The 15,025-nt window shown below is 34.9% G+C and overlaps 1 protein-coding gene across 2 annotated transcripts; it reads right to left on the reverse strand.

Annotated features, from left to right (window-relative positions):
- Positions 1 to 138: 138 nt before the first annotated feature.
- Positions 139 to 14,970, reverse strand: LOC149087036 (uncharacterized). 2 transcript variants are annotated; one of them, XM_089231253.1, is made up of 11 exons: positions 14,870 to 14,970; positions 12,231 to 12,338; positions 11,328 to 11,422; positions 10,013 to 10,134; positions 8,383 to 8,459; positions 7,456 to 7,520; positions 7,149 to 7,242; positions 5,109 to 5,318; positions 1,863 to 1,942; positions 1,392 to 1,487; positions 139 to 276 (listed from the first exon to the last, which is right to left on the reverse strand). In XM_089231253.1, exons 2-11 carry the CDS (start codon positions 12,322 to 12,324, stop codon positions 217 to 219), a joined length of 993 nt encoding a protein of 330 aa, XP_089087379.1. In that variant the 5' UTR covers positions 12,325 to 12,338; positions 14,870 to 14,970; the 3' UTR covers positions 139 to 216. The 2 variants fall into 2 exon arrangements, with proteins under 2 accessions (XP_089087379.1, XP_089087378.1); XM_089231252.1 differs by lacking the exon at positions 14,870 to 14,970 and adding an exon at positions 14,618 to 14,743.
- Between the last annotated feature and the right edge of the window lie 55 nt (positions 14,971 to 15,025).

A 15,025-nucleotide genomic window follows, 5' to 3' on the forward strand; every position in this document is an offset into this window, starting at 1 on the left:
TTGGGAATATAGTTAACAGAATAAATCCTGTAATTCACGATAGCAACGTATGTGGTCTGCAGATCACAAAAGAATAAAGTTCAGCTTTCAGAAAGATGAAAATTGATGTGCTCAAGTGAAATCCTTGGAAACCTTTCTGATTCATCTTGGTCCTCAAAAATAGGTGCACGTTTACATACTCAGTTGACTTGTACGTTTCCTGTAGTTTATTAATTCTTATCGTTGGTTATCACCAGGCATGTTTCTTCTCATCAAGTCTTCTTTCCTAGCAGGTACCTAAAAAATAATATGTCAAATCATCCAAGTTATTGACTTAAGAAAATAAACAAATATCAACTATACCAATATCAAGTATTATTAATGTGATTTTGTTATTACTACTACTTTCTGAGTAATATACAAATGTATTGTGTGATAAAGTACTTTACCGGGTGGAACAACTTGCTGAATTTTATTCATCAACCAAACAATTAGAATTTTTTGCAATGAACAAAAACTAAATGTAATTTATGAAGGTATACACAATGCCAATTCAAAAGAGACGCCAACAACTGCATAAATTTTGGGGCACCTGATAATGCTACCTCTTGATATAATGATAATTCCCTCTGCATTTATGTTCTTTTTTGGTCTACAGAGTGTCATTATACTGAGGTTTCACTATACATATCTAAATAAAATTTTAACTATTTCAAGAGATCCTAAATTAATCATAGGTTTCAAATACGATGTTTCATTATAAAAATTCCTTCTTAAAATAGCATGCATACATTTGCATGTGATGTTAAAAAAAATTACGATAGTGCATTCGTTAAAAAAGTACCAATCCATACGTTCATTTCCTGCATATAATTCACTGATTATACATTTGAAAAAACAAATTTCTTAGCATTATATACTGCCAAATCTTAGTTTGGAAGATTTTTTTTCCAAACAGGTTAGATTTGAAATAAATATTTGAAAATTAATTTGCGAAAAAATTTCAAGTATTTAGAAATTTAATTTTTTAAAGACTACTAGGCAATTTTTTAGACATATAAAAAAATGTTAGTAGAAGAATAATTTTTTCCTACAAAAAAAATGGCAAATGACCCCTTTATTCCATTTCTTAAGATTTTAATGTTGATAAATGAAATTTGTGCATATGCAGGTTATCCCTTTCAGACTGCATGCATAAACTACGGGAAGGGGGGGGGGGGTTGCTTTTTCTTGCAGATATCTTTTTTTTTAACCTCAGGGAGTTCCAGCCATAGCTTCAAAGATTATGGGTGTTTTATCATAGAAGTCAGGGTTGGACTGGGTGTGAAAGTTATACGCCGCCTCTGCAGATTATATGTAGGAAAATATGGTGCATAAAAAATATTCATATCTATACGATTCTTTTAATTTACCTGAATTGGAGAAGATGCATTACGGGAATTCGGGGGCTGAAATCTATTCTGAGGCGGCTGCCCTCTCACTGGGTAACCAGAGGTAATACCTCCAGGCTGTAAAAAAAAACATACTTTCAAATGAAAACTCCATCAGCAATGACACATTTATAAACATATATATATCTACAAACGTTCAAGCAACACAAAAACAAACCCTTTGGTATAAAAACTGTACCTTTAGTATTTACAACTTTTGACATCCATCCCTCTCAAAATTTTTAAAGCAGAGATACACAGACACAGCATGCAAATGTGTGTGTGTGTGTGGTGTTAGCAAAGAAAAATTTCAATCTATATAGCCAAATAGGTACACAGAGTGGTAGTTAATCTACCATGAAACTGACTGAAAAAATTATCGTTCTCCTACTCTGTGAAGTGAATGAATATTACACATTTTACGTCCTTAAAACTAAATACACAGACACATACCTGCACATAGTACTTTTCTTCTTGCATACCAGGTTTCTGCTCAGCATGAGGAATCGGTTGATGCAATGTACCAACAAAACCTTTACGGGTAAAATTTAAAAACAATTTGAATCACAAGTAAAAATGTTGAAACTTTATAATTTTATTTAAAAATAATTTGACATGTTTTTTATTGTCAATGTATATTAGTGCTGGACAAATCTATATCTTGACATGCCCAGGGCAAATAAAAATTCTCACTCTGCATGTGTTTTCGTCAACCACATGCCAGATATGGGCACATAAAGGGTTTTTTAATCATGTTTTGATTATTGTGGTGGTGCAAGCGTTTTGTGAGCATCTTTTCCTATTGACATTTGAAAATAAAGGCTTTAAGAGACTAATTTGTATGCTATGGAAATTGCCAGAAGGCTGGGATCAGTCATTTTGCAACTCACCACAATAACTGTATGGGTGCATAATAAGGAAAATATGGGGTTTTTATGGCATATATATATATACATATAGCATGTTCAGAAAGCTTGATGGGGGGGGGGGGGCAGTGAAATAAATGACATGTAAAATGGGCAAGTTATTTGGATGTTCTTTATAATTGGAGCATGTTTCCATTACCAGTTGAGCTCAAAAGGCTTGGGTAAGGACTTCCTAGGCGTGTTGTCTAATAAGGTTTGTTGCTGGTAGCTCCTAAATAATTGATACTTAGCTACTAGTTATTATTCACTTTGATCTAGGACTTTGTTAGGTAGTTGCAATGGATTATGTAGTCAATGTATGTTAATGTATTTTATTTTCACAGACCTTAATATTTTGCAGCCTAGTGCTGCTGCTGCGTACTCTGCACCTGCCCAAGTCAAACCTTGGAATGTAAGGTGAACACTTGCAGTGACCATAGTATCCATATTTCAAGTAACATAGCTGTGTTTTCTGTTATAATTTGGTGTCCCACTGTTCTAAAGAAATATAGTTTTTTCAATGATGCTCACATAAATTTCTGATATTTACCGGACACTTTCGTTATGTTGAACATTTTTTTTTTTCTGTGAAATTACAATTGACCAAACTTTGTAGAAGCCCTTAATTACCCGCCCATTGACAATTTCCAGCAATAAATTCAGAATTTTTGTCCTATATTTCCTGTTGTAAAGACAGAGCTGGAATCAGGAAGAGGGAGGGATCTGCCCTAGGCAGTGGCTATTTTACATGGGAACAAAGAACACAATTACAAAATTACTAAATTTTAAAGGTGTGTGTGGGACGGCAAAATAATGTTTGCCCTGGGCAGCAAAATCTTAGTTATGGTCCTGTGTATATGAAAATGGGTGAAATATGGTCAGTGTAGTAATACATAGTGAAAATATGGTATCTGAATCACCCATCAGCTGTTCTAAAATTAAACGTATATAAAAAAGTGTTTTCAATGTGAACAGGCCATCCTGTTTGTTTACGCCATGTTATTCGTTTTGACCCCCTTTCATACAGGCTACTAGGCCTGGAGTCTAGGTGGTGCGATGTCACGAAAGCTTTTCATTTTCATGTAATCAGGATGAGGGTTGCTTTCTAAAAATAAAAACAGTGGCAGCAAAAAAAAAAAAACAGCAAATAAAGTAGTTCTTTTTTTCAAGTTGATGGCAATAATTGAAAACAGATAATATAAATTTGTTATCTGGAAGCCCTGAGAATTTTGTGAAATCTGGCACTGCCACGCTCAGGGGTGGGAAGTGACTAAGTCCATTTCGGAGCAGCTTTGGAGCAGCAAAATTCAGGATTTGGAGCAGCAAATTCAGGATTTGGAGCAGCAAATTCAGGATTTGGAGCAGCAAATTCGGGATTTGGAGCAGCAAAATATGAGATTCGGAGCAGATATTTATAAATTGGAACGGTGAAATTAACAAGAATATTTTCGTTAACCCTCAACCCTTTTCAAAATAAAACTGCACTGTCTTTTGTTATCAAACATCTTTTCGTCAGCTTGATTTTTGTATTTTAGGCTTTTGACACCTTGTTTGAAAGAGCGGCTATCATAAAATTTTTTGCACCCGTCTATTTAAGATGATTTTTGCTTACTGTGGGCACTATTTGCTGCCTTGAACAGCAGCACTTCAAATGAGCTAAAAAAATTTTATAAGTTTTTAATTTTTTTATACTTGGAAAGAAATTGTTGCAAAATGGGAGAGAATTTCGGAACAATCAACTCGATGTTTGGCGATTCAGCACTCATTATCTGGCGAGATTGGCGATCTGACATTCGCTATTTGGCGAGATTAACGATTTAACGCTCGTTATTTGGCGACATTGACGATTTAACGCTCGCTATTTGGCGAGATTGACGATTTAACGCTCGATATTTGGCGAGATTGACGATTTAACGCTCGTTATTCGGCAACATTAGCGATTTAACGCTCGTAATTCGGCAAAATTAGCGATTTAACGCTCGTTATTCGGCAAAGTTTCTAAACTAACATGCGTAATTCGGCGGACATGCGCTTTTTACTCCCGGAATGAAAATTTTTTTCACGAAACATCGGGATTTAACACAATGACAATCGACTACAGTAATTTCTGCTGCTTCCAGTGACGACTTTTTTTTTTAACGGAAACACTCGAATTTGCACTTTAAAGCTGAAAGGCATTGCAAGCCATCTTCAGTTCCACGATCACGGACAATATCGGGGTTTCGCGATGGAAAGCCCGATCAGGGGCCGATACTTTAAGTATAGCGGAATAAAACACGCTCTTCTCTCTCGTAAAGAAACGTTTCGTGGCTAGCAGGAACAAAATGTTTTTGGCGTCCTTTCCAAAATTCCGGGCATACTGAAGCAAAATTCGCTATTTGGCGCAGAAAAATGCGAAAATACGCTATTGGAGCAGGATGGCGCAAGATATTAGTTTTGGCGCAGTGCGGCGCAATTGGCGCAGAGTTCCCACCCCTGCACGCTAGATCCTGAAAGTTGACAGCCCTGTTAGCCCCAGGCAGACCATCCAGTCAGAGAAATTTTCTTTCTTTAATGCACACTGCTTGAGAGAAATGGCCATGTTTATATTGCAACAGAAACAAGGAAAATGGCACTATCATGGTCAAATTACAATGTGACCACGGCAGTACCAAATTTCAATGTGAATGCACAGAAGTTAGTTTAACAAACCCATATGTATTGGTGAAAATACAAATAATAATAATAATTATATATATATCTTTCCTGTCTCAATTAAATATGAAATTTTTCATAGCATCAAACTTCTGTATACCTTGCTGTTGTAAATGAGACACATGGTATCCAGCAGGAATATGTTTAGCCTGTTCCTGAGTAGGAAATGGACCAGCTGGATGTGACACCGGGTAAGCTGCATAAGGAGGCGTAGAATTGGTTACCACCATTGTCGAGGACGTCCCACTAGCTGACGCAGTGGAATGAGTATAATATCCAGAATTCACAGCATTGGAATATGAAGTTGGCTCTGCAAAATTTGTTGTAAACCATTCAAACATGCACATAAAATTGTTTATAAACACAGGCCAACATAATAATAGTACAATAAAAAATAATCACTCAAAACTCAATTTAAAAAAAAATGTAATTGAAAGTTCATTTTAACAGCACCTCATCGGCACTGGGACCTAGAACGCTCAAGCCACGTGAGCCCCCACCTCCTGAAGCAACTTTCCGAGGTCACAGAGTCAGTTAGTAGTTATTGCAGCTGTCCGTAGAAACTACAGACAATCCGTAGCAGTTGGCAACTCTGGAAATAGAGTGGTACCTAAGCTAACAAATGCCTCAGCTTACAAATACTTTGGCTAATGGAGATTATTTTTGTGATTGTTCTGCCTCAGCTAACAACCCTTTTCTGGAATGTGGATGCACGTGCTAATATAAAACAGCTGCATCGTGAGCTGAATTTTAGCTACTACCATCATTGGAATTACTGTCACTCAAGCCCCGATTTACTGATGTCCACTTCAGAATATTTTTTTCAAATGTACCTCCACTTGTCTTTCTAAAATTTTTGAAAATTTTCATGTAAAATAAAAGATTCAGCTAATAGAAAATAAATTTTGAAGGAGAAGAGAAAAAAAATGCCCATGTTTCCATATTATGCATTATTTTAGTGCAAGACTCTTAGCATTAAACAAAACAGTCTAGACATTCTAAGAGATTATCTTTTCCATCTGCATGTATCAGACACAGAAATGGTCTAACCAAATCACAAATGGATGGGAACACCTACGAACTTGAACGGGTTGTATCATTAGTAGACTGAAGCTGGTTTCGGTTGTGCATTTCGGCTAACAAACATATATCTGGAACAAATTATCTTCGTTAGCCAAGGTAACATGGTATAATTTTTTTTTTTTTTTTTCATTTCCTTTAAGTATTCTGTGGATGTATGATATGAAATGCTGCATACTAAAGCCCTGAATCCATTTCTTTCCCCAAGTCCATAACTAAAGCTGTATATAACAGGAGTCTACTCCTGGAGTTAAAAAAAAACCTTTATTTTCCAGGATTCTTTATTTTCCTGTGAAGAAAAGGGAATTAGAAATGGTTGAGTCAGAACTAAAGATGGATGTGACACTTGCAGAAATTCTATTTTTCTTGGTGCAAAAGCCTTTCTTGATTATATACAGAAGGACATATAATGTTTCTTGTTTTGGGCTCAGCAGTAGCAAAAAATAGATGAAAAATATTCGTTGATATGGGGTTTTCGTTTTTTCACATCCTGAATATTCCAGAGCAACCTTTATAAAATTTTTCAAGGAAACGTTTGTGTTGGTGCAGTACTATTTTTGCAATACAAAGAACACAAAATTCAATATCTGACTCAACTTTATGCAGTTGATGCTCGTTTTTAGGGACTCAAACAATTATTTCATAGAATCAAAAGTGTGTAAATGGGAAAAAACATTTTTAAAAAATTACATATTTTTGGGAACAAAGAACTAGTTTATAAAAAACATGTCAGTTCATAAAATCAAACATGTAGATAATCCTTTTACACCAATTACTCATTATAGGGTGGGGGCTGCCTAATCCCCTTTCAAACTGAATTTTCTATACAATACGTACATACTATATAGTTTTACTGAGGAAAAAATAAAGACTTTGAGTTTTTGGAGGGGAAAAAACGAGAGAAAGAGCGTCTCAAAAAAAGTAAATTAAAAAATTTTCAGTGTCTTGGATTATCCAGAAACTCAAACTTTCAGGGCTTAGATTTTTGAGACTCTACTGTACATCAAAACTGAGAAAATATGGTAACAATGAAATGAAATTTAATGTAATTTAATCTTACTCTGTCCATATGGTGTGACATGCTGTTTATATCCAAATCCAGGCTGATATCCAGGTGGAGGAGATGGTGGACTTCTTGATCTCTTGATTGTGCCCTTATTTGACAGAATGAGTACAAAAATATTCATCAAAATATGAGAAACAACTATTCTGCAGCAATTGTTGTTTTTTTACATATAATCAATAGCAGTTAAATGTTGAGCAAGTCACAGTAGAAATTGGAATCATCTACATAAAAAATTTTCCTCATATGAAAAAACACACATCATGCATCCAAAATCCTGAGAAAAGGCAGTAAAAGCTCTTACATTCTGCTGAGGAGCTGTCCCAACTTTATAAAGAACTTGATTGCGGTTCATGAAAGTGTTACCAGCTATAAATCGGAAACAAAAATCAATAACCATAGACTTCAAAACAAAATGTATACAGCACATAAAACAATATGAGAACAAAATTCATGTTCGTGTTCAAGAATTACAGTAGCCCCTCTTAAAGAACACCCCTCGGATGCTGTCACCCCTCTTTTACGGCCAAATAATAATTTCTCCTTACATAATAAAAGTATGTATTTCAGACCCCTGATTTACAGTCACCCCTCTTTTACGGAGGGGAGGTTTTACTGTATTGTAGTAAATATTTGAGGGGGGAAAAAAGAGTAGGCTGTGCCATAGATACAGTCGGGAATTTTGGGTGTGAATACATCTTCAGTACATTATTAAAGACAGCTGGTCTCACATTCAAAGTTGAGACTTTTCAGAAATATGCACTTAACAGATTTACAAAGACTAATTGATAAATCTGGCCTCCATAGGTGTACATATGATTTTCTATGAGGCGGGGGTTCAATTTTTTTTTCTTGCAAAATAACACCATAGATTAGGCCTAATGGCCTCTAAAAAAACCTGAATAAAACCAGGCTATTTGACAACATGTGTTATAGGCTAATTGAAGAGCATAACTTACTGCAATAAGGCTGGATGAAACTGGGCTGTTTGGTCAAACAATTGTAAGTTTTATAATTAGCTTCAACATGTGTGGGCTCATTGCAATACACCTAATAAAACATTAGGCCGTTAGAAAGTACAATAGAATTTCCCATTTTGCCAAGAACATTGCAAAACGAGAGGTCTGTGGACTGAAATCCTATCAATCTTCCAAATGGGAGGAGGAATGTAATCAACAGAAAATTTTGAAGACAAATTAACCTCAAAAAAACTAAAATTAATAAAACTCACCTATCATGTACATATTTGAGTGTCCTATTGGCATTCCTGGAGCTGGGATATACGGATGTGCACTATGAATCATATCACTGAAAATATAGATTTTTTTATGGCAGTTTTGCTTTGAATACAAATGTAGACTGTATGGATCACTTAGACATACAGGGTGTTTCACTAAGAGTGTCTAAAGGTAAAGTAAAATATTTTCATATTTTACTTTACAAAATAGGGAAAATTCAGACAGGATAGTTTTGCGCTTATTAAGAAAAATTGAAAGAGATGTAAAAATTAAAATTCTTCTTCCTCCCTACCAAAAAACAACAAATTTCAATGATTAAAACTTATACCTCTCTTTATTATGCAAAAAGAAATTTACCACTAAATAATGTAAAATTTGAATAAGAAATTAATGCATTTATATATGATGATCAAATTCTTTATTTTGTCATTTTTGAAAATAATGCAGAAATAGTTGTAAAAGTGAACAATGCAGTCAATACTCGCTGTTACGAACTTGCATGGACTTGAAAAATTAGTCTATAAATGGGAAAGCAGGGAAAAAAATTTAGGTGCAATAAATAAGGCTGCAGATTTTTCTTACTGAAATTTTCCAGATTAAGGCCAAAAAGTACAACCTATAATTATTTTTTTTTATATTCCCCCCCCCCCCAATTTCAATTTTACAGGAATGAATGAAACTATCACATTTCGGTTTTTCTCTGTTCCAAGATCACTTTTTATATTCAATTTTGATTTTAGAATCAACTGTATAATTTTTATTCTTTTTGGACACTCTTCGTGAAACACCCTATATATGTATCATACTACTACTATAAAAAATGTGAATATAGTTTTGAAGAGAGTATAGCCTATATACAAAAAATACGAACATAAAAGCGATAGTCAGAAGTTGGTTTACAACTGGTTATACAATTGTGGAAAAAAAAATTCACATGATTAAGCAAATTCATATTCTTCAAAGTTAAGGGAAAACATTAGTTAATTTTATTTTAATAACCAACTAGGTTAAAAGACAGATTTCTCAATTAGGAATGGAATGTGGTTCAGATACCTTCAAAAAATGGCTAAAAGTTGTTTCTTTGGAGGAATTTTCAAGAAATATAGCGAAAGTGACAGCCTGAATTTGGAACTGGGTGTTCTTTAGTTTGTCACCACAATCAATCATAATCAGACTATAATCACCCTAAAATAAATCTCCCACCCATACCCTATTATATTATTAACATGTTTGACCATTGTCTTTCCAATCTCATAATCGCCTCACTTAGAAAAACAAACGGGGGAGAGGGTGAATAAAAAAAATTGCTTCTTTCACAAGGTTATCTTTATTATCAAGTTAATGATGAAAGGGGTTATTTCCTAACTAGACTACACAGAGTTATCTTGTTTAGGTCAGGGAAGAGGTAAAACAATTTTGCTTTCCCTTCCTCATTGGTAGAATGCATAATTCTTTTTACGGAAATTGCCTTTTTTATAAGATCACTATTTACTCAAGAAAACTTCTTTGACAATAAAAACTGTACATTTAACGCAACTTGCAAAAGTTTTTGAAAATTTTTTCATAAAGATACATGAATTATGAACATAATAAGAGAAAGTAATGAGTTCTAAACAAACTTACTTGTGCTCTTTCTCCTCCTCATTTCTTCTTTTCTCATCTTCATTTAGAACTCGCTTCAGGTACAAGAACATCTCATGCTTCTCGTTTTTCAGCTCTATCAATTTGTCTTGTAGCTGAGAAATCTATCAGCAAGAAATTTATATATACAATTTATTTTCATTATATATAAATAAATATATAGAATTTATTTTCATTTAATTTTGATTTCCTGTTTCTGTGTGCATGTGTTCTCTATTCAAATCTACAATTTTAGATCTATTGTCGCAAAATTTTGCATATATATCAAACAGGACCTGGCTCAAATGATAGGCTACTTTAAAAGTTTGTCAGAGCAGGGCAAATGCCCGAAATGGAAGAAAAACTGTCAAGCAACAATGGTTTTTGGGCCTCAACAATCACTTTCAAAATGTTTACCGTGGTTCCCTAGCAATGCGTTTCAGACATGTATATGCCTTTATAATGGTCTGTCACTCCTTTAATACTGCCAGTATTATGTATAATAGCTTATGACTTTATAATGGTTTTTGGCACTTTTCCTATCCTCCCAGTAATGAGGCTTTTTGAATAGACATCATCAGCATCACTGAGGGACAGGAAAAAGATGGTCCCCATAGGAATCAGTGTTAAAATTTTACTGCAGAAATTTAGTAAGGTTTTCCGCCACATCAATAATTTTAAAAGTTGTATTGAATTCTCTCAATTTTTGAAATATTGAGTTCGCTTAGAGATACGAAGCCCAAAACATTAAATATGAATTAGCCAGACCTACTTTTGAATTGAATATTAATAAAATCCAGTTGAATGTTCCATAAAGGTGTTTACTGCACTGAAGAAAATCCCAAAACCAACATTATGCACGCTTCCCAGGGATCAGGTCATGTAAAATACTCATGTTATCAACTGCCCCTGGCAACAAATAATACTTTTTTTTTGAGTGAAATATATTAAAATATTATTGAAGGAGTTTCCGAATATGTTTATAAAAATATTGTTATAGAGGGATTTATTATCATAATATGGTCATTGTTGTATTGAGAGGAATTTAATATCAGACTATAGGGAAAAATCTAAACAAAATTTGAAAAAAAGGAAAACATATCGTTGTACAGAGATTCATCATTATATCGAGTATTGTTGTAGTGAGATATCACTGTATGATAATATTCCAAATTAGTTGAGACTAATACGTGAGGAATTTTGCTTCATCTCACACATTATATGGTCCTTGCTTTTTCATACTAAGAAATGTAAAAGCGCCAAGCAGTTGTAATGCGTGCAATGAAATGGAATTCGGGCATTTAAAATATCTTCATACCTGTTCTCTAATTTCTTCAATAGTCATAGCATCCTGCCTTCGTTTCATTTCCTGCTCTCTGCGTAGTCTCTCCACAGCTGCATCCGCTTCTTGCTCTGAATATGAAAGTACAAAATGTGTAACCCCAAATAACTCATAAATAACCTAAAATGAGAAATTCTGAGGGGAAAACTACGAATTTTTAACACGTTTCAATACACTATATGGTTGTAATCATCAAAAGAAAGATACAACCATAGATGGCCAATGTCTGAAATCTACATTTTTCACAAAATGTTTGAAGTCTGACAAATGTGAAAATAGGCTGATCACTTTGCTGAGTAACTTAGGACACTTTGACTACAATATAACCACCTCTACCATGCTGGGCCGCTTGGGTTTGTTACCAAATATCAACTCCTGATTATTAAACAGGAAAATTATATTTGCATGGGTCAGACACTTTTAACTGATAACTCAATGATGGTCTGTGTATGTTGTTGCTGGGTGTTAAATATCATTTGACCATCACAAGAGGGAGGGGGAATATAGTCCTCCACCCATGAGACGACACTTTAGCTTTGTCATGCCGCTCCTCCTCATCGAACGATTTTATTCTATTCTTTTAGATAAAGCGAGAGATAGTGAATCGAAGAAAAACTTGTCAGCAACTGAGCTTTCATGAACGTGACATGGTATACTGTAGCCAAGTCTTTCCCCGAGTGGTTGGAGGACTTAATCAACCTTAGACTTTAAAATAATCAAATTTTTTTAAAAAATCCACTGAAAATAATGATAACAATAAGACACAAATTTAAGAAAATTGGTTTCGGCATCATTTAATTGTTTATAATAAATAAATGTTTTCATGAGATTAAAAGAATCATTAAGATATGAAAAAAGAATCATAAATATAAAAAATACCTTGTTTTTTCTTCTCTCTTTGTTTCATTATGTGTGACTTCATAGCAGCCCACATAGCTAGGCTCATTTTTCGCCGTTCAACAAGAGCAGGCATTTCTACGAGTTCGCCTGAAATTCAACATGACTTCTTATTAATCAATTATTTCTTATGAATGTTTTCAATTTGTAGTACAGCAGTGTGTTATCTGAATAATTCATCTCACTTTCTACCTTCTAGTTTTACCACTTCTTTCTGTGTGGTAGGATTATACCTCAAGTTTCGATTCCGCAATCGTGTTTTTATTTATAACCTAGGTCAGAAGGAACTGTTATAATATTTTAAAGAAAGAATCCCAGTTTTCATTTATAAACCAGAGAATACTGCTATGAAAATTGTATTAATAGTCATTATTCATCATGTATAATGTCATTTTTTTTGCCTATAAATAATCATTCATGCATTTCTACATAAATCTCGCCAAATTGATGAGTATGGCAACAGCAATTATTTGACAATGTCACTGTGTCGAGAGAGGTGTAAAGATAACACAAGAATCATCAAGGTTTTTTTGGAAGGTTTCTTTCACTTATATAGAGTGAAACCATTCACTTATATAGAAGAAGGTTTCTTTCACTATACCACCAGTAGAGAACCATGTGCAGTTTGTAAAATTTTGTTCTGAAGACGAATTCTTATTTGTTGGTCATGTTTCAAATCGCTGCTTATAAATATGTGTAGGTATATAGCTGTTCTGTAAAATAAATTTGTGTTATTTTTTGAATTGCTTCGTGGTTAGTCATTTTGAGTCCTTGTGAGAGAGATATTATCCGGAACAGTGTTTCTTATACGAGGTATGTTTAAGAACTATCTGACCATAATTTTTCGTGCACAAATGAAGCTAGGGAGACATAGTTTGGTACATGTGTGGAGGCGATCCTACAGTGCATAGGCTCGAATTTTTACCTGCCTGCAGAAGCTGCCAGTCGTGATGTATGAGGAAGTTAAATGAGTGGGCCGTCACAAAACAAAAATGAAATGTCACTCACTTTCGCGTCCTCACTCATTGGTGGTCCATCAGCAGCAGCTTTTGCAGGCAGGAAAAATTCAAGCAAGCAGGCTAGGATTACCAACATATGTGCACCAAACTATGCCTCCTTAGCTTCATTGGTTCACGCACAAAAAATTATGTTCGGATACTTTTGAACAACTCTCATATATGACCCAAAAAGTTTTTATTCTGGAACCATGTTTTCATTTATATATTTTGGTTCATTTTATGCCACTTCATTTCCAATTCTGATCTTGTATCTTGATTGTAGTCAATGAAGATGGACGAGTCTTCATCGTAGTTTGTTTTTCATTATAATTAACCCTATCTTCTTTGGGAACAATGATAGTATAATCACCATGGGTCACTTAAATGCTCTGGAAGTGTGCCTCAGGTCACTCAAGTGATCTTAAAATATGTCGCAGGTCACTTAAGTGATCCAAAAATATGCCACAGGTCGCTCAAGTGATCTTAAAATATGCCATGGAGCCACTCAAGTGATCTAAGAATGCACCATAAGGCCATGTAAGTGATTGTTAAATGCACTCCAAGCCACTTAAATTATCTTTGAATATGCTAAGGGCCACTCAAGCAATGTGGAACTGCATCGCGGGTCACATAAACATAAGTGACCTGAAAATATACTTAATTCAGTTTTGCAAAATGACATTTGATGGCACAAGTCACATTCCTCTAAGTCAGAATCCTGTCTAGTCAGAGCAACGTTGCTCTTGTGCCGCATGCGCGTTTGCAAGCAATGCTAGCTGGCCGGGCGAAGAAGCAGAGAACGCACTGGGACGCATGAACAGAGCAGTCTAGACCGTGCTGCTCCCACATTCCGAGTGCGGAACCTTTGACTCAGAGGACCACATTTCACCTGTGGGTCATTGGTTGAGAAGGATTTAGACTGGCGTTTTTGAAAGTGGGTATATTCCCTCTTGTGGAGCCATGGAAGGCTCTGGTGTGACGACAGAAGCTTTGGGTTCTGTATAGGATCTTACGGGTTGGATTAAGTTTGGAAGGGTAGTCCTCAAAAAAAAAAAAATGAAGGGGGCAATAAAACAAAAAAGTTTGGCAAACTATTATTAAGACCAGAGTTTCCCAAACATTTTGTTTTCCATCGCCCCCCCCCCCTTTTTTTCAGAATTTTTTTTTCTCGTCCCCTTCCAACTCAAGCCGGCCCATAGGATCCTACATTATATACATAGTTCATACCTACCCCTGGACTATTTTATCACCACCAGAGGGCAACATTGCCCACTCTGGGAAACACCAAATTTAGACAACAGGCAGTTACGCCTTTGAGAGCACCGAATAGATTAGAATTATCATATCAGTATTAATAAATGTGTTGTTTACCTGTGTCAACCCCCATATAATCACAACTTCGTCGAATTTTTATATTAAAAAAAATGATCCAAACTATTAAGATAGAGGATTCTTTCCACACCGTTCAGAGCTAAATATACATGCGTTTTTTTTCCCCCCAACCGAAATCGTTGACCCCAATAAACAGGCTACGTAGATTCAAATCCAAATTTTAATAAACGATTGTTGGATTCACGAACTTTTGTCAAAAAATTTCCAAAACGTTTATTAAATAAAACTTACGCTTAATATCCAGAGAAAATGTGTTTTTGACAGGATTTGACAAAAGTTAGCTATTAACAATAACAAGTATCCAGTTCAAGTCGAATAATTTGGTTTCAATGAAATTGAGGAGCAGAAGGAAATCGATATGATTCCAATTCTGTAGATGTCCGGGAA

Source organism: Pholcus phalangioides, unplaced genomic scaffold, assembly GCF_987345545.1.
Source record: "Pholcus phalangioides strain wild (caught in Gottingen) unplaced genomic scaffold, Ppha-v1.0 ptg000004l_1, whole genome shotgun sequence".
Lineage (NCBI taxonomy): Eukaryota > Metazoa > Arthropoda > Arachnida > Araneae > Pholcidae > Pholcus > Pholcus phalangioides.